Here is a 19895-nt window from a genome sequence, read left to right as displayed (position 1 = left end):
ATTAATGCAGCAAAAATAGAAAATGTCATCACCTTTTAATAAATTAGTAACTGCTATGGAAAAAAGAAACTTTCATACTAAAATTGCTCGTATACTAGCTTTTTCACCATCTGTAGACTTTTGATGTAAAAGGGTAGGAATCATAACTAAATTGAATATATTAATTTTACATATATAAATTTAACTGTTCAAATGTATTTAAATTTTATAATAAATTGTTTAACATTGTGAGGAATAACATAAAATTAAAAAAAAAAAAAAGTTAGAAGCTGCGAGTATCAAATCTAGGGCCAACAAATTACCAGTCACTGCTGCTAACCACTCCCCCTCTACACCGTTAAATCAACTGCTTCTAATAAACCCCTCATAATGTATGCCTGCACAATACATTGCATACAATTTCAAAGAAAAATATTGACCTGGTGCTGTGAGCAATGTAGAACTTATAGTGCCAGAAGGGATGTCTTCACATCAGAGCATGCACAGTCAAAAACAAACAACTGCATCCCTTCTCTGAGCTGATTGTAGCGCAGCTGACCATCATTTCAGGACTTGCCACTGGTTTCTAGTTGTCACAGAGAGAGCACTACGAACATATTTTTGTCCATTTTTTTTGCGTACCAGCACACATTTGAAGAAAAATGGCATGATTGTAGCGTGGTTTCTGGCTCGCATTCAGAGAGAAATGGCATAATTTTAATGTGAGTTATGGCTTGCATTCAAAGTGAAATGGCATAGTTTTAGTGTGATATTAACAGTGTGCTGCAACCCTTTAGCACATGATAACCAGCCACCACTGGTCTGAATGTACAGAGGAAAGGGAATTAGGACTCCTCTATTTAGTGGTGTGGCACACGGCAGACAATCCACAGACACTGCAGCAACATTCAATTCAGTGACGAATGAAGTAGATTACCTTGATTGTGAAGTAGATCACCTTGATTGTGAAGTGCTGTCAAGGTCAATTTGTCATCAGTTAGAATGCCATAGAGGTGACTTAGTAAATAAAATTTGGATAATGAACACGTCTGGAAATGAACCATTTTGATATAAAATAAGTTTGAAGTTCAAATCTCCCGCATCATGGTACATACACAGCAGAGACAATGAGCTCCGACCTGTGTCATGGGCAATGTTTCAGTACTCATTGTTGGGTTCTTTTCTATGTGATGAAGGATATCCTTATCAAAGTCGAGACTGTGGCGAGTCCATGGAGCACCACAGTCAACCCTCCTAGTTTTGAACATACCAGTTTATTGAAGCAATTGTTGTTAGACAAAAATGGTCTATGATTTCATAATTACAACAGGGATTGACAACAGTGCCCTCTTCTCAATTTGTGCGCATACTGAAAAGTGAGAGATTTGAAAGTGATCCATTCTTGAAACTTATTTTGTATCTAAATGCTACATTTCTGGACAGAGATTCCTTATAAAAACTTTATGTACTAAGTTACCTGCGCAACCCATGGCAGCCTCTAATGTGAATTGTGAACTATCCTGTGTTGTGACCTACTCTGTATAGAGTTTTGGGGTCCCCTTCTTATGGATCATCTTCAAGATGATATGTGTGTACTGTGACAGCCACTGTGAAAGTTTGTTATATTTATTCTTGGAGGAGGAAAAAATGTTAATCAATCAATTGAAATGGAGAGGTATGGTAAGTGCAAGGATGAAATTAAGAAAATGGAAGATTTCATTTACAGATTCCAAATGATTATTAGGGATAAAATATATATAAACTTCCAACACTGTACACAGTTATATTTAAGACATATTCAGACAGCCAAAGGCAAGGAATAGCCACCAACTTAAGCAGCAGAAGTGTTTATAAGATCAACAGTGTAGTGAAACATGGAACCAATTTCAAGGCTATGACTGCCATCAGCAATGAAAAAAAATTCGGGCTAAGCAGTAATGACATTTCCATCTTCCTTGCTCAATACAAAGGAACTCACATTTCTCTTGAATGGAGATTGCATGAATTCAGAAACAGAAATGTGATCTTTTTTTTTTTTTTTTTTTTTTTTTTTTTTTTTTTTTTTTTTTTTTTTCATCTGCATTTTGTCATGAGCTACATAATTGGTCCTGTGTAAATAAAGAAATAAGAAAATAAATCAAAGACGTACAAATGATAAGTGAACAGAGGAGAAGATTTCACATAACTTGTGGCCTCCAACTCAATGGATTGGTAAAGAACTTCATTACTATCAGTAGAATAGAAATGACAGATAAGAAATTAGTATGTTCCACAGCATTTTGAAAGTCATAGCTCTCAAGAATAAAAGTGATGTTTTTTAGTTCTATTAACATGTAGTGTTTTGTATGAGGGGGGGACCAAATATAAACGGAATTTTTGTTCCTGAACATCAACAGTTGGTAACTCAGCATTTCTGCGATGCTAAGGTGGGACCGTTAGAAGCGAGGAGAGCATGCTGTTAGATTGTTAGGTATTTCCCGCCATTTCGTCAGTAACGCTCATGATGTCTGAGCAACAGGTGCACCCCTCCATTGTGCAACACATAATTATCAAATTTCTTGCTCGTGAAGGAGTTACAGTGGCAGAAATTTGCCAAAGATTGACTGCACGGTTCAGTGATAAAATACTATCAAGAACATGTGTGTTTGCCTGTCATAAAAAGTTCAAGGAACGACAAGAACATGTGGAAAATCAGCAACACGATCACCGTCCTTGGAGCAGCATTACAGACAATAACATTCATGTGGATAAAGACATTATTGATGACGATGGACGGGCGAGAGTATCAGAAATTGCACAGGAAGTCGGAATCAGTTATGGGAGCTGTCAAGCAATCATCGCAAACGACCTACAGTTCCTTAAAGTGTGATCAAGATGGGTCTCTAAACTTTTGAAAATCTGAAGTTGAGACATTTGGATGTCTGTCAGAGGCTCACAGTAAGGTTTACAGAAGAAGGTGATGCATTTTTGAGTCAGATAATCACCTGTGATGAAACATGGATTCACCACTACACTTCAGAATCCAAACAAGCCAGTAAGGAGTGGCAGAAGAAAGGGGAGGCAGCACCAGTGAAAACCAAGACTCTTTGGCTGTCAACTGGCAAGATTCATTCAAACATTTTTTTCAATCAGTGAGGCATTTTGTTGATTAATTTTTTGCATGTGCAATGCACAATCAATGCTGCTTACTACTACGAACTGCTGAATGAGGCAAGAGTTGCATATCACTGCAAAAGACTAGACCAGTCGATTCGACAGGTCATCCTCCTCCACAACAATGCGCGACCACATAATGCAGTTCTAACTGTCTACAAGCTACAGGAAATGCATTGGACTACACTTGATCATCCTCCTTACAGCCCGGACTTATCGCCCTGCGATTTCCGTTTATTTGGATCGCTTAAAGAAGCTCTAGAGGGGCGACGATTTGAAGATGACGAGAGTGTGGAAGACTTCGTGCCCAACTGGCTGGTGACAGGACCCAGTTCTTCTTATGATGAGGGCATCAAAAAGCTGCCCATACGCTGGGACGAATGCATTTCCAAAGCAGGAGACAATGTGGAAAAATAAATTATAATTGCCTTGAGTTTTTCAATAAATGAATTTAAAAAAAAAAATCCCATTTATATTTGATCTGCCCTCTTAACAAAGGTAATTTTTTATAACTTCAGAGTTGACAATAAGAACTGTGTTTTTTTTAGGAGAACTAAACATTCCAGTAGTCTTAAGTGTAAATAATTTAAGAGTGAAAATAACAACTCACCAGGTAGTAGAGGCATTGAGTTATAGACAGGCATACAAACAAGACTGAAAAGTTAGCTAGCTTTCAGAAAAATACTTTGTCAAGCTAGAGTGCACATACACATAGACACGCATGCGGACACACCTGTATGGCAACATCTCGCTGGTTGAATAGACTGTGCCAGGACTGCAGTTCTCCAGCTTGACTGGAATGGGGTGCTAGTCAGGTGTGAGGAAAAAAGGAGGTGTGGAGCAAGAGGGAATGTTGGGGAAGGGGGCCTGGTAGCTGTGGTGGCTGGAAGGTAGTCAGCAGGTGCATAGGCTAGGAGTGTCAGAAGGAGAGACAGCAGATACCTAGGATAAGAATGTGACTCAAGCACTAGTACATTCAAACAGCACATGATGATGATGATGACGATGATGATACAGAGGAATGAATTGGGAGATGATGACAGAACAGAGGAAGAGGAGATTTCAGGGAAGAGGGTGTGGGTACAGAATGAATGAAGTTGGCCCTGGGCTGGGTGGAGACAGATTTGGGGGGGGGGGGGGGGGCAGGGGACAAGTGGAGATTGAGGACAAGAGTATTAAGGGAATGAACTGTGTGCTGTTGGGATGGGGCAGGGGAAGGATCCAGATAGCATGAGCTGTGAAGCAGCCATTGAAATTGAGCATGTAGGTCGCAGCAACGTGTGCCACCACTGGGTGGTGAACTCTGCTTTTAGCTACAGTGTAGGGGCTGGACATTCATTCAGGTAAACTGCTGAAACATTATCACCATTGCTTATTGCAAGATTGAATGCCATCTGGTGGTGTTGTGGGCATGAGACATTGTAAGGAAAATGTATAAATGGAGGAGAGGTAAATGGGGAATCACTCCACCAACAATACAGGCTGCAAATTGGGAAATCCAATGACTTAAGTGACTATGACAAAGGGCAGGTTGTTATGGTCCCACACATGGGGTCAAGCATCACGGAAATAGTGAAGAATGTTGACTGTTCACATGGTACATAATAATCATCTATGGGAAGTGGTTGAGGGATGGTAGAACCGCAGTAGGTGACAAAGTGTTGGACATCTGCAGTTCATTAAAAAATGTGGAAGTCACAGGCATGCCCCCTCTATAAAGCAAGGAAGGGGTGATATGTGGGAGATCTGATGACTGTACAAAGCTGGTGTGAGCACAAGTTTTTCTTTGTGCGTTGTTTAGCTGACATTGTTGAACACACAGATTTGCACCAGATGACCTCAATGTATTCCGATGTTCACCTAATTACATTGTCAATTAAGACTGCAGTGGGCACGAAACAATCAAGATTGGGCCAAAGATCAATGTAAACATGTTGCCTGGTCAGATGAACCATGTTTCTTCCTACACAAAGTCAGTGATCGTGCCCAGATCTACTGTATTGAAGTAAATGGTTGCTCAAAATATGCACCCCTTCTTGGACCCAGGCCAGCGGGGGCAGTATTATGTTATGGGGGACATCCCTGCTTCCCTCAGACCAGTAGTAATTGAAGGCACCAGGACAGCTGTGGACTATGTGAATATTGTTGTGGACCACCTCCATCGTTTCATGTCTGATGTCTTTCCCAACAGCGGTGACAACTCGTAGCAGGATAACTGACCAAGTCAAAAGGCCAGAACCAGGCTACAGTGGTTTGAGGAGTATGCTGCTGAACTCAAATTGATGTCTTGGCCAACAAATTTCTCTGATATGAATCTGATGGAATACACCTGGGATATACAGAGTGCCAACTCCACACCCACAAATTACCTATCTGTAATATATGGGAATTGTGTGACCTGTGGGTAGACATCTGGTATCACATACATGTGGAAACCTGCCAGTGGCCTGTCGAATCCATGCCACCCAGAGTCAGTTCTGTAATGCATTTCAAAGGTGGGTCAAGATGCCATTAAGCAGGTGGTCGTAAGGTTTCGGCCATCAGTGTATGTCTTACAAAAAGACAGTCAAGGTAAAATTAGAAAGATATGAGCTCACATGTTGGCTTACCAATAGTCCTGCACAATGTTCTTGAGTAGAAGAAAAAAGGGGAAGTGACAGTGGTACATGAAGTATCCTCTGGCACACACTTCAGGTGACTCACAGAGTAGAATACCAGTAGAACATTGTATCTGAATTGCTATATTGTGTGTTTCATTTGTAAAGCAAAACATATTTCCCAACTGCAGTGAATTTCTGTGCATCTTGTTGAAATATAAAGCATTTATTCTTCTCAGACAAACAAACTATTTAACAGGATGAACAGTAATTCTATTAACAAATGAGTCGTAAGCCGACTGTTTCAGAAGGAATATCAGAGTTTCAATTATTTTATGCTGTGCACAGTAATGCTTCATCACTAGAATGCAAGTCAACTTGTGCTTATGCTTCTAAACTTTATCCTCAAACTGTAACTTCAAGTAAACGAAGCCAAGGCATGAATTGGCAAAACAATGTTAACTTCCTTTCCGCATTTAGTTTAATTGTGATGCTCCACATGGTAATAACTTCTGTAAGTAGTGTAATTAGTTTCGAAGAATTGTCTGTATTTGTAAGAAGAGATTGGCTCAACCCACAGTATCTGAACCAAATATTGTGATCATGGAAACTCCAGGAGTGAAACAAAAGTAAGGATAGGCAACCATCCATCTACAATTGATTGGTGTGTGGTTCATAGACACAGCTAGAAAATTTCAGTAGTTATGATACACCTTGTATTTCCATTCTGCCCCTCTCCCTTCTCTCTCTCTCTCTCTCTCTCTCTCTCTCTCTCTCTCTCTAAAATGGGAAAAATCATCTGAAAGGTTTCTCATTGTCATTTTTATTAATTAAACCAAATGTTGAATGTATGAGAGGGTGTGCTCTAAGCCCTGACAAGTCTGTTCTGAAGTCTACCTATGAACGCATTTTCAATATTGTCAGCAAGGAGAATAGTAAGGAAATGCTTGCAACTATATTCATAACATTTACAATTTTCACAAGCCCTAGAGCTACAAATAAATGTTTGTGTAGCAATTTTGAAAACAAGATGTTGGTTCATGAAGACTTTCTTAATCTTGTTTTTTCAGTGTTTTACCAAAGACAGATAATCCCTACAAGATTCTGCACCAGAAACAAGGCTCCCCAAAACTGATTTTTCTGTGTGTCATATACAAAGACAAATTTATGTGTTGTTTGTCTTCACTGAAAAAAAGTATGATTGTAACTAAATACTTTCATATGTTATAGCTGTGGTTCATTTCTTGACTACAAGGTGAAGTGGAGAACTTTATTTCTCAAGAAGGTGATGTCTCTCCTCAGTGGCACACTTCTGTAAGCAACAGGCTAAATGGAGTCTGTATTGAACTGCTTGATTTTGCTATGAAATGAATGACAGAGCTTATGACAGGGTTTTTATTTCCATGCCACACACTATTCAGCTTCATTCTTTGGTAATTCATAAAGAATAAAGTAAGGAATGAGGAAATTCTACACAGAATCAGTGAAGAAAAGAACATATGGAAAACACTTAACAATAAGATGGAACAGGATGGTAGGACTTGTGTCAAGACAACAGGGAATAACATGCATGGTATTAGAGTGAACAGAACATAAAAACTCCAAGGAAAGACAGAAACTGGAGTACTTCCAAAAAAATAATTGCCGACATAGGGTGTAAGTGCTACTCTGAGATAAAGAAATTGGCGCAAGAGTGGAGTTCATAGCACCTCTTATCAAACTAGTCAGGAGACTGATTACTCAAAAGGACTGTGTGCATGCGCCTTCACTACCAGATTACCTGTGGAACTACTGAAACAGGACTGAAAAAACATCAGTTACTCCAGATATGCTAATTAAAGTGGTGGAATAATTCTCCTGTTGACTGAATGAATGTATGCCAGATGACAAAAGGTGGCCACGTTAAAGTTTTAAGCAGTTCGATTTGTTTTCCAATTTCATGGAGATTCTGTTAATGTAAGCCAGAGTTAATAAATGTCACAGAGCTTCAAAAGCCTAATATTCTTTTTGCACCAGCCAGTATTACAGTTTTCTCCATATAATATATTAAATTTGAAAATTCATCTTGAAAAACATATGTTTACTCTCAAAAAGTAAATGTGATGCAGCTAAGGTAATCTAACAGAATATTCAGTAAGAAATAATTCACTTGGCACAATTGGCATATATTTTCTAGTCAAAATGATAAAGGTAAATAACATTCTATGTTTATCTGTTACTTCTTACTTTCAATGCTCTGTTCTAATGCATCGTGCAATTCTTTTCAGTATATTTTAGCCCTTGATGAGATGATTTCAAGTCTTCAGAAGTTGCCCAAGTAAGTAGAAAATTTGATGCTGAATTTTTCAGTTTTAGATAGCACTACTGCATACTTTCAGTTCTGTTCTGTGTTGTTTTGATATGAAAGAGCTATATAAAATTTGATAAATCTTATTCCCCCTTCAGCAATTTGTTATTTTGGTAATGACAGTAAAAATCTTTTGAAATGTGAATAACACTCAAAAGACTGCATACAACACAGAGAGAGAAAGATATTTTCAGTGCTAACTTGCACATTCTGAACACCACTGTTGCCCTTGAAGAGAAGAAAGGATAAAAACAAAAATAATGATGAGGGAAAGGACAGAATATCCTTCAACTTAGGATAAGCCATGTGACCTTTTTATTGAGTTGTACCATGTTCCACATCATTTAGTTGCCTTTATGTCATAGTTTGTTAATTCATTCATTCAACTTAAGGTCTGCTAAGTCTGTGGCTAGATCTTTTCATGTGTGTCTTCTTTCCTTCTACAGCATAATTCTGGCTGAGGCTTCTGAAGAGGAAAGTGTGTCAACATGTCCATATATATCCAAAATAGTTTTACTCATTTTGCTTTCAAATGCTCACCGTCAGAAATAAAAGACACACTAGTCTCCAGTACCATGTTATGTAGTGTACCCAGTGGCATCATACTTGTGTCCTGTGGCCAGGCTACAGGAGAGGCCGTGAGATTTTAAGTTTGTTCACAACATAGAGTCAAAGCTCCATTGACAAGTGCTTTAAATACATGCAAACTTGAGTGGCTCAAACATTCCTCCTATTATGGATGAAATAGCTGGTAGAAAGAGAATGTTTGTTGTTTTTCACTGATACTGCAATTACTGGCAGCCACAGTGGAACAAAACAGCAAATTTTCGTAAGACTTGCTTAAAAGGACATTCACAACTGAGCTTCATGGTAGAATCAGATAATTAACCACTTCAGTTGTAAATAGTTTTATTGGTTCAATCAAGACCAGTTTTAGGCGATAATAACCCCATCTTCAGGTGTACAAGAACCATCAGTTGTGTGGCTGCCATTCACAGAACACCAGGCTGCAGCCGTTATGCACCACACGATCCTTGTATACTTGAAAATGGGCATACAGTCGCCCAAAACTGGTCATGATTGAACCAATAAAATTATATTATGTGAAGCAGTTAATTATGTAATCCTAGCAAATTTTCAGTTTGTACAGTGTTCTAGGAATCCAAAATTTAAAATCATTGAAAAGGACCCTAGTATTTTTCTGATGAGTTCAGCTGCGGCTCTTTGTTCCAATCTTAACTTAGAAATGGCAGATGCTTCTGTGAAATTAAAATGATTTTAGAAGACTTTGAAGACATGTAATGTAGACATATTACAGAATGGTTTTCAGAATACACCAAAGTAATTAAGCCAAAGTAAGTACTGCATGCTTAAGAAAGACAATCACAAGAAGGTGCAAGTCAATAAAATTATTGTTACTTAAAATCCGTCTTGATTGCAAATTTTTTTTTTTATTCATATGACCGGTTTCGGTTCATTCAGAACCATCATCAGATCTGATATTTCAGTTACAGGAGTAACCCGTTCAAAACCAGCAACTTTCACATGCTACGTAGCAGATCTGATATTTCAGTTACAGGAGTAACCAGTCCAAAACCAGCAACTTTCACATGCTACGTAGCATGTGAAAGTTGCTGGTTTTGGACGGGTTACTCCTGTAACTGAAATATCAGATCTGAAGATGGTTCTGAATGAACCGAAACTGGTCATATGAAAAAAAAAAAGAAAAAAAAAATTGCAATCAAGACGGATTTTAAGTAACATTATAAAATCACTGATTGCTGTTATCCCATAAGACATTATGTCTGTTTTTGCAAAATAAAATTATTGGCAAACAAAGAAAATACAGATAACAGTAAAAATAGGCTCTTAGAAATAAAATGACAGAAAATGCAGTGACATAAAAGCATGAATGCCAGGAGAAAAATGCAATGAATTTGAAAAGCAAATCTTTGATTCATATCATAAGTTTGGAGTAGAATATGAAAGACTAAGCATAATTTTAATTATGCTAGAAGTAAAGTTGTTAATGTTAAGAATGCAGAATTTGGTTTTAATTGAAGAGTAAGTTTGCAGTTTGAGTGGTCTAGACAGTTTAGCAAGACAGGTTCACTACAGTCAGGTTCCAATCAATTAGTGCACTATTTGAAATATTTTGAGATTTTTTTACACGTGCACAAATCAATTCTAGACTGAAGGAAAAAAACAGAAGAAAATTGTGCAGGACTGACTAGCGATAAAATCTCAAATCTTTGATCACATAAACATCATTTACTAACTGAGCCACTAAGCCACTTACAATAATTAACAAGCACATAGAAACTAAAGCACTAATAGAAAGGTGAATAAAAAGTCACAATATCAGTCATGTCCAGATTTTGTGAACCACTGGTTTCAAATAATTAACAATAACAACATACTGAAAGTATAGATTTGCCAAAGGATGGATATAATTACAAATAATGAAATTGTATACAAAGCGGTCTTTGTCAGTTGCTAAAAAGCTACATGGAAACAAAAGAGGACAGGTTTAACATTTGCAAAAAGTAATGCACACAAATTAACAGTGAACTAAAAAAATGTTCCATGAAAATAAGAGGCCAGGAGAGGGTGATAAATTATACAACACAGGCAATGAAAAAGAATTTCTTGAATAGAGAGTTAAGGAATAAATTTGACAGTGTCAAGTGGAGCAACTATATATACATATTAGGATTCAATATGTGTAGTTGAGGCTTGGAGCTGTTGCCTGCTTTGACACAACTATGCAGTGAGTGGTTACTGTTGTAACTGCGACCAGGACGGTCACGGGGTAGCAATGACGATAGGCGCGGCGGGACCCGCGGAGAGGCCCACTAACAACGACACAACGGAAGAGGACGGACACGACCAACGAAGGACAGAACGAATACAACAAGACTGAACAACTGAGTCACAAGGAAACAAACATGTCCACTCGTACACGAACCAGGAAGTAAGCAGTCTAGCGCAAAGTGAGGTGTAAACCGACATAAGTGAGATTAGACTGATTGGCTGAGCGAGAGGCCAGCGCTTAAGTACGCTATTGGGAGCACCGCTATTGGCCACTGGGACCACGTGTTCCACTGTGGCGCCCCCACACTAAAAGCGGGCCAGGAGGCGCGCACCGCCACAGCTTACGGCGCGATGGTGCAGAGACCTTTATGGGTCTTCGACATCCGTGACGTCTGGCATGGATTCAATTTCTGCGGCGTGCGGTACCAGAGGTACCTTTACTCCTTCCCTGATCTGAACACCAAGCATAGGAACATATTCCTTATTTATAATGTTAACAAACTGAAGTAACTACAACAAAACAGACCAAGGAAGAGCTGCACTTATTGTAAATGGAGTATGATTTGCTATGTTTCAATATTAAATATGCATTCAAGATTTTTGAAGATGCTGCCAAGAACAGAGAAAAAAAAACAGTAAACTTGTAAGTCAGAAGTTAAATAACTGAAGAGTAGTAAGAGATATAATCAGGTATACAGATGTCTTTGTTAAATAGATCAGTAAAACAGTAAGTAATGAGTGGATGCACTACATTGAGCATGTTGTGCTCAGCAGCATGTGATGACGTCAGCTCATGGCCACAAGTTGGCAGTGGCCATTCATTCCCATACTGTGTCATTAAGCATTAGGACTAATGTGAGTGTCTTGGACATTTTCTGTCTCTCACAGTTGTCATTTGCTCAGGATCACAGTCACATTAATACACAAAATAACAACAATTGAGGTGATGTCCAAGTGAAGCAATGGTTAAACAGTTCTAGGCTTGGAGCAGAGACTTTGTAGGTTCTGTGACAAGCAGGCCAATGACTTTCTAGACTTGTGCCACAAGGTTGAAAACTGTAGGGTCCCCTAAATGGGACATGGATGCAGCACACATCAGAGGCTGCTAACCAGGCAGGTGACTGTGTGAGGGATTTTTTAGATTAGATAGTTCTCCATCCAGTCCAGATAATTATAGCTGTATAGGACTTTTAAAGCACTAATTTATGTGATTCACTTCATTTTCCTAGAAATAAAAGTCTTGGAGCATGTAGTGAATGGTGATGGAATCAGCCCTGATCCAGAGAAAATAACAGCAGTCACAGATTTTCAGATTCCTCAATATGTTCTTAATGCGAGAAGTTTTCTCAGAATGTGCTTGTGTTATTCAGTGTCTCCACCAAAAAGTGCCATGTTGACACTACAGTCAAGTTCAGATCCAAAGGCATGGTCATCAATTGAAGTACAACTCTTAGAACTGAAAGCACATGTATTACTGACATCAGCATACAGCCAGAATAGAACTGAACTCCTGGATGGAGAGAGCAGCTATTTATACAAACACTGAATATTCCAGAATGTTGGTATTTATGCAAGCATTGAATATTCCAGCCTATAATAACATTACAAAATAAGATATTTCTAGAGCATTTCAGAAATGATAAATACTAAATAACGAATAATTGTTGGTGGTTGGGTTGGATTAGATTAGATTACATTACATTACATTTTCGTTCCATAGATCTGTGCTGAGGAGATCCTCGTGGATGTGGAACATGTCAGTTTTTTTAATTTTTCTTTTTTTAAAGTTGAAATAACAATACTAATAGTATGCATGTATACAATACATCATTTGTTTCTATTAAAAAATTCGTCAATGGAGTAGAAGGAGTTGGCCACTAGTAAGTCTTTGAGGCTCCTTTTAAACTGATCTTTATTTGTAACTAAATTTTTTATGTTTGCTGGCAAATTATTGAAGATGAGTGTTCCTGAGTAGCGGACCCCTTTTTGAACTAAAGTAAGTGCTTCTAAGTCCTTGTGCAGATCATTTTTGTTCCTGGTATTGTATGTATGAACTGAGCTGTTTGTTGAAAAAAGAGATACATTATTTAGGACAAATTTCATTAAGGAGTAAATTAGTGAGAGGCAGTAGTTAGTATACCCAGTTCTTTGAAGAGGTTTCTACAGGACATCTGTGGGTTGCCAGTTGAATGTCAACCACCAGAATTTCAGAAATGTTCTTGAAACAGCTTAGATTTGTAATGTTCTTATGTGCTGGAATAGGTTTGTATGAATACCAGTATTCTAGAATATTCGATGTTTATATAAATAGCTGCATTCTCCATTCAGGAGTTCAGTTCTGTTTTGGCCATAAGTTGTTGTCAATAATAAATGTACTTTCTGTGTAAGTGTTGTACTTTGTCGATGACCCTGCCTTTGGATTTGGACTTGATTGTTGTTTCGATGTGACAATATGTTCCCCAATCACAAAGTCATCATTGAAGGAGACTTGAATCATCTAGCAATTGATTAGGATAATTGTAAGATGTAAGTGATGGATGGCACAAGACACCATGTGAAACAATACTAAATGCTTTCTCTGAAGACTACCAACAGAAGTTAGTTCATAAATGCAGTCATGACACAAATATATTAGAACTAATGGTAACAAATAGACCTGAGCTATTTGAGGATTTCCAAACTGAAACTCGCTGCAGCCCCCTTGGGGCCAGGGGCTGCAGCATATATGATACCAGATTAGAAAAAGAAAATGACAAGTACAAAGATTTACATGTTCAGTAAAGTAAATAGAGAGGCAGTTGTTCATGTCTCAAGAAATAATGTAAAACCGTCAGCTCAGGGCATTACGTGTATGGGAAACAGTGATTCAGATTTAGAAAAGTAGTTGACAGGGCACTACATAGGTATCTAGTAGAACAGTTCATGTGAGAGTGACCCTCAATGGTATATGGCTTCTGTTCGGAAACAGAACACTATGCGTAAAACCAGAGCGTAGGGCTATAGATGGAGATATGCTAAATGAAAACACATTTGGTTGTCAGAAGGGCGATGCGTAAGTGTCCAACAATTTCTGTGAAAGAATCTTACTGAAAGATCTCTCACACAAGCCAAAGAAATTTGGTTGTATGTAAAGATTGTATGTGGCACCAAAGGTAGTGCCTAGATACTCATGGATGACATAGGAACTGAAGCTGAGATTAGTAAAGCCAAAGGAGAAATGCTGAAATCTACTTTCAGGTGTTCCTAACCCCTCCCCCCCCCCCCCCCCCCACCACCACCACCACCACCACCACCACCACCACCAAAGGGAGATACAGAAGTACTGTTTCAGTTTAATTCTTGCTCCACAGCAAAGATGAGTGAGAAAGATATTAGTGGCGCTGGTGTTAAAAAAGAGGTGAAATGATTAAAACTGAATCAGACATCATGACCCAATGCAGTGCCTATCAGATTCCATACGGAATTTGTGACTTGAGATAACCTTGAACAAAAAAAATTGTGCCCCAGCAAGAAGAAAGCACACCGACTAGAAAGGTATCAGAAGAGATCTACAAAACTACTGTCAAATATAATTCACATTCATCCCTTGTAGAAACTTATAGTCTATTCTGTAAAGTCTTTTGTTATTTTAGTTATTATGCAGCTGTTGGACTCGTGTATGGGGGCTTTACAGAGAGAATGAGCTTAGTTACTAAATAAACCTGACCATGTTTTCTTAATATGAAAACATGTCTCTTATATTTTTCAGGTGTTAAAGTCTCTCAATTGAAAGATGGAAAATGTCACTTTGAAATATTAACAGTATAAATCAACTTTACTTCAATTTATTATCATTTTAGAAAGTAACACACTTCCTAACAATGCCCAGGCATATCCACACTTGTATCAGTAGTTAAGCTCATTTCACATGTATGCTGAAGTAACCATAGCTGCATTGCATTTCCACATTAATTTAACAGTTGGAACTGTTCATGGAAGCCTTTTCAGTTACGTTCCAGTAGCAAAACATTTCTCTGACAGAAGTTACTGACCAACAACCAAGATACTATGAATCACTAAAATACTTTTACACTATCATCCAATGTAATAGTTTCAACAAATAATCATATTTTCCAATAAATTCTTTGCAGCATTTATGCAACAAGCCGCTACAGTTGATCTCTTCTTATGTAACCCAAACTACGATTCTCTGCACACTAACGCTGTGTGTGACCAGTAGTGGTTGGGCATTATTGATGTTAAAAGCAAGACAATGTGTCTGCCAGAGAAAAAGCATGCTCAGCTTTGAATGAAAATTCCAGAAGCCAGTGATGAGTAAGGAGTGCAATATCACTACTGCATAACATCAAAGATAGCATTACCCCAAAAAGAAATTTGGAATCCCAAAGAAAATTTTGACCCAACAATAACATCCCCAGAGAAACAAATAACTACATACTAATGAACAACCCAGCAGTCGCTTCCTCCTGAGTCATCATACTGTAGTACAATAAAAATATCAGGCATGCTTCACATTCTCTGATCCCTACACCAAAGATTTACAATTTGTTTACATTTTGTTTATAGATATGGTAAGTTGACAAAGAATATACAAGGAAACTGAATTGGTCAGATACCTAAATGAAACAAAAAAAATATCAAATCAGTATCCATGAGAATAGTGTCAAAACTACGTAATGCCGTCCAATTAAATCTCTGTACCCTAAGTATTAACTTTCCAATAAGCAAGGACATATCTTACTAGTGTAAAGGTATCTTCATATAAATCTCTGTAGATTAATATGAAGACGCCTTTACAGCAGTAATATGGAAAGATAGTTTCCACTCACCATGCAGCAGAGGTGCTGAGACACAAATAGGTACAACAAGAAGACTGTCAAACAAAGGCAAAGGCAGCCAGAGATTGTTGTGTAAGAGGTGTGTGTGTGTGTGTGTGTGTGTGTGTGTGTGTGTGTGTGTGTGTGTGTGTTTTCTGATGAAGGCCTGTTTGGCCTAAGGCTTTGTTTGACAGTCTTTTTGTTGTGCCTGTCTGCAAGTCAGCATCTCTGCTGTACGGTGAGTAGCAATTATCTTTTTCATATATTATCATTGTTCCATTGTGGATTTTCCATTGTTTGAAATCTGCAGAAGTTATGTTCACAGGTTGCACAGAAAAAAGCAGTGTCATTACAAAGTCATCACCTCTCAAACAATTTGGAAACATTGTATACCTTTCTGTTTTATCTAGTGCAACACCACTGAAAATACCCCTTGACAGTGTAATGGTGTATGACTTTTACTTTTTCAGACACATATCCACAGACTCAGCAATTACGATACTTCAGGTGTCTCCTACACATAATCATTGCTCATGTTAAGCAAAAAAAATTAATCTCACATCTTAATTATACTTATAAGTGCACTTTAGTACATAAAAACAATCAAATGATTCATATATATTCATCAGACTGGAAGCTAATTAGTTACCTACTGTTTGCCTTACATGGTGAAGCGCCTTGAGACTGTACGTAAAATAGAATGTTATTACTCAAGCAAGAATCTGTTTGCTCTGGTTGTTTAATAGGAAAACATAGCACAAGAATAATTACTATCTGTTTCAAAATTTCCAATCATGATAACAAAACTTTGTTCTATATTGGTGCATTTATAGGCACAGAAGCAAAATTGAAAATATTTATACTTCAAGAGTAAAGAACTTGACAAAGCAAATATAATGTGAATAATAGTTCAAATATATTAATTAGCATAAGGTAAAGAAATATATAAAAGTTTCTGTTGTGTAACGAATGTAAAAGAGAAAATACGGTGTTTGTAATTGGAAAATATCTTAACATGCTGATTTTTGTTATTTTTCTTCTACTGAGAATGGCGTGGCTAGTGTGTCAGAGCACTGATTGTTGCTCAGTGGCCACATATGCAGGTGAAGGTTGGCAACCTCCCCTTAGCTCTGCCTGTTCTGTTTTGCACAAGTTTGCATTTGATCTTGATGAAGCACTCCGCTGTCATTCCGTCTTCTTCTGCTGTACTGTCTTTAATTAGGTGAGCTGTAACCATCTCCATGGTAATAGCGTCTACTCTCATTTCCTTCATTTGTATTTTTTATTCACTCCAATTGCTTCTCGTCTCTTTCATTTTACTCTAATACTGGCTGCACACAGGCAGATTTCTATGACACATCAGAGCTGAGGACCAGTTCTGTGGATATTTTTGACTGGATTTGGTCTGCCGATCTCCAGCCCATTGTTGTCCACTAGCACGTAGGCCATGACCAACAGATCTGGTCTCTCAGACTTGCCAGAAGAGAGGGTCGCTTCGTGTGTGGTGTAAATTGATGGATTTTCGTTATTTATCCATGGAGATCCAGGACTGTGGTACTTGGTCAACAGGCCAGAGGCCACAGGTGATGGATTTCAGTAGTTGTGATTGTGTCTCCCCGAAAATACATTTTTAGGCATTATTTTCTGTAGTACATTTTTGGGTTTTGAAGCTTGTTTATTCAGTTCACAGGAGGTTAATATTGGCAACAGTAGGAAGAAAATTGTGGCAGTAGCTGGCAATGTGTATGCTATGTACTCACGAACTTCTCGAAAGAAAAGTTGCACAAAATGGGCCGGAAAATGCAATGCCAAAAGGAAACATTCTAAACATATGAAAATGATTCAGAATTGTGGACACTCCTCTGAAAATCATTTAGGTTTGATACAGTAGAAAAACAGTGTTCTTGATTCTTTGTGAACAACGGTTCTTAATACCTGTAGAATAATGAAGACAACACAGTTATTGGTAATACAATAATGAACGTAATACAAGCAGCTTTTCATTGGCACTCACCATAGTCTTTGTTTATACAATTATCCCCCTCCCCCTTCTTGCTTCTTTCAAGAAGCTTGCACTTCTCTGAGTTCTTTTCTGAAATTATTGAAGGTATTTTAAATCTGTCCAGTGGAACTAAGCATGTTGTTTTCACCAAACATATTTTGTTTTATTGAATAAAATGTAATCAATGTTCTGATATGAAATATGTTTTCAATGTGGCTCTCTTTTGAGATCTACAAAATGTTTGTTATTAAAGACGTTGATTTTACTTACGTCATTTTGTGTCCAGTTTTTGCTCACATGAAACACAACATATTTCACATCAAGAAATGTATAGCTCAGCAAAGCAGTGTGGGATAATCAAACACGCGGAACTCCAGAAAAGTGCAAGCAAGTGGCGTTTCCTCCAGGCTGTGGCTTCGCTAATGCAAATACTGTAAATTGAGCTAATCACGTATTTTGGCTGTCACAACTTTGATAGGCAATAGGGCTTGATGGCTACAACGGCATGGAAACTGAACTTATTTAGAAGGGCACATTCCAGTTCAAGAAAGTTCTTAATCGTGTGCCTGCTGACACGTGCACTACCTACCATTCCTATAATTTCAATCAAAACTCAAACCAAAATACAATCATTAATGTGACCTAGTTACATGAAATTCACACTGATGTGACAGCACTCAGTTTATTCTACTTGTATCACAAGCAAGATTATCCTCACCCTGCAACTATATTCATGCAGTTAACATGTTTTGAATTGAGTCTGCCATTGCTGATAAGTATGTTACGGTCATTTATAATTTAAAATCATCCTCTGACTGTCTAAATGATTTCATTTCCAGACGTTAATTTCTTTTATTCTTGACCGCATACCGTCCATGTTCTCGTGATCATCTTTTTAAGGCGGCTCAGGTGGAACTGACACTCTTACACACCAAAGCAAATTTTGGGCCCCAAGCAGCATGTTTCTAATACAATGGGGCTTTCCCGTCAGTGGGGGGATCAAAGATGTGTAAGGCTAGATTCAAACAGTCCAGGACGGGATTGATTTATGTTCCCTCACAAGTTAGGGCTTTCAGATTTTGCAGAATCTGTTGGAAATATTCAAAGCCGGTTGCTACAATCTGCTTGTGTGTGGCCAGCTAATATTCACCCCACTGCTCCACAGTTCCAGTTATCCTGCTACTTAGATGACTATGAACTTCACACAGTACGCATTGCATCACCCAGCAAACATTGTGGCTTTCTTGAACTGGTACTGAAGATTCTGATTTCTCTCTAATTCCTTTTCCAAAAATTCGGATTACATTTTGTCATATCTTTCAATGTACGGACACTTACAAATCAGATTTAAACTTTCAACTTTTGTGCTTTTGTACCAGTATTTTTCCAAGAACATGATCTCAAATTTTCATACAAGAACTTTCCTTTTCCTTGCTTCGAAGACAACACATCTTCAAGTTTCTTGTCACGATCTAGTGAACTCTTGACATTTTACTTGTAAATCTTGTGTTTATTTTGTATCACTCTGCTTCAGCATCTCTGTAGCAATAATCTTTGCATCCTGTGCTTTAATCTTCCACTCCAAAATATATTTTTTGTCCACTGACGAAGCATCTGAATCCATAATGAGAATGTTAGCATCCGATTCAGTACTATCACCATCTGTACATGTGCTACTCACTGTGTCATCTAAGAGTGCAATAGTTTGAATGTTGACTCCATTTGTATCAAATATTCTGGAAGAAGAATTGGTGTGTTTTGCGATTCTTTATGCGCATCCTTGAGGTCCTTTATTTGCCTCATTTCAAATACCTTCACAATCCTCTGGATTTTCCTTCACATATTTGTCTTAATTCTCCTTACATATCTTCACTTTTCCCTCGTCACTCTCCTTAACCGTTAATTTCAGTACATCCCTAAATTCTTTTACCCTTTCCTCTTTATCTTCCCTAACGATTGACCTCATCTCAGTAAAGAGAAAGAAACAGTGGACATAGTGATGTTACTCAGTGCAAGAAATAAATGGAGATAGTAGTAAGGGAAGGTAATGAGGGAAGGGTAAAAGAATTTAGGGATGAACTGAAATCCATGGTTAAGGAGAATGATGAGGAGAAGTGGAACATAGGTAAGGAGATTCGAGACAAATATATGAAGGAAAATCCAGAGGCTCATGAATACTTGTGAAA

The 19895-nt window shown here is 38.0% G+C and overlaps 1 protein-coding gene across 3 annotated transcripts in view; it reads left to right on the top strand.

Moving 5' to 3' along the window:
- Positions 1-19895, top strand: part of LOC124612509 (vesicle transport protein USE1) — a 133635-nt gene that overhangs the window by 82202 nt on the left and 31538 nt on the right. For all 3 annotated transcript variants that reach the window (XM_047140755.1, XM_047140756.1, XM_047140754.1), the window contains exon 3: positions 7997-8046. In XM_047140755.1, coding sequence (XP_046996711.1) covers positions 7997-8046 — 50 coding nt within the window. The remainder of the gene's footprint in view (positions 1-7996; positions 8047-19895) is intronic.

The sequence above is a fragment of the Schistocerca americana genome, chromosome 4 (genome assembly GCF_021461395.2).
Source record: "Schistocerca americana isolate TAMUIC-IGC-003095 chromosome 4, iqSchAmer2.1, whole genome shotgun sequence".
NCBI classification, from domain to species: domain Eukaryota; kingdom Metazoa; phylum Arthropoda; class Insecta; order Orthoptera; family Acrididae; genus Schistocerca; species Schistocerca americana.
The sequence above is the reverse complement of the archived record's forward strand: the minus strand, read 5'-3'. Positions and strand labels throughout refer to the sequence as shown.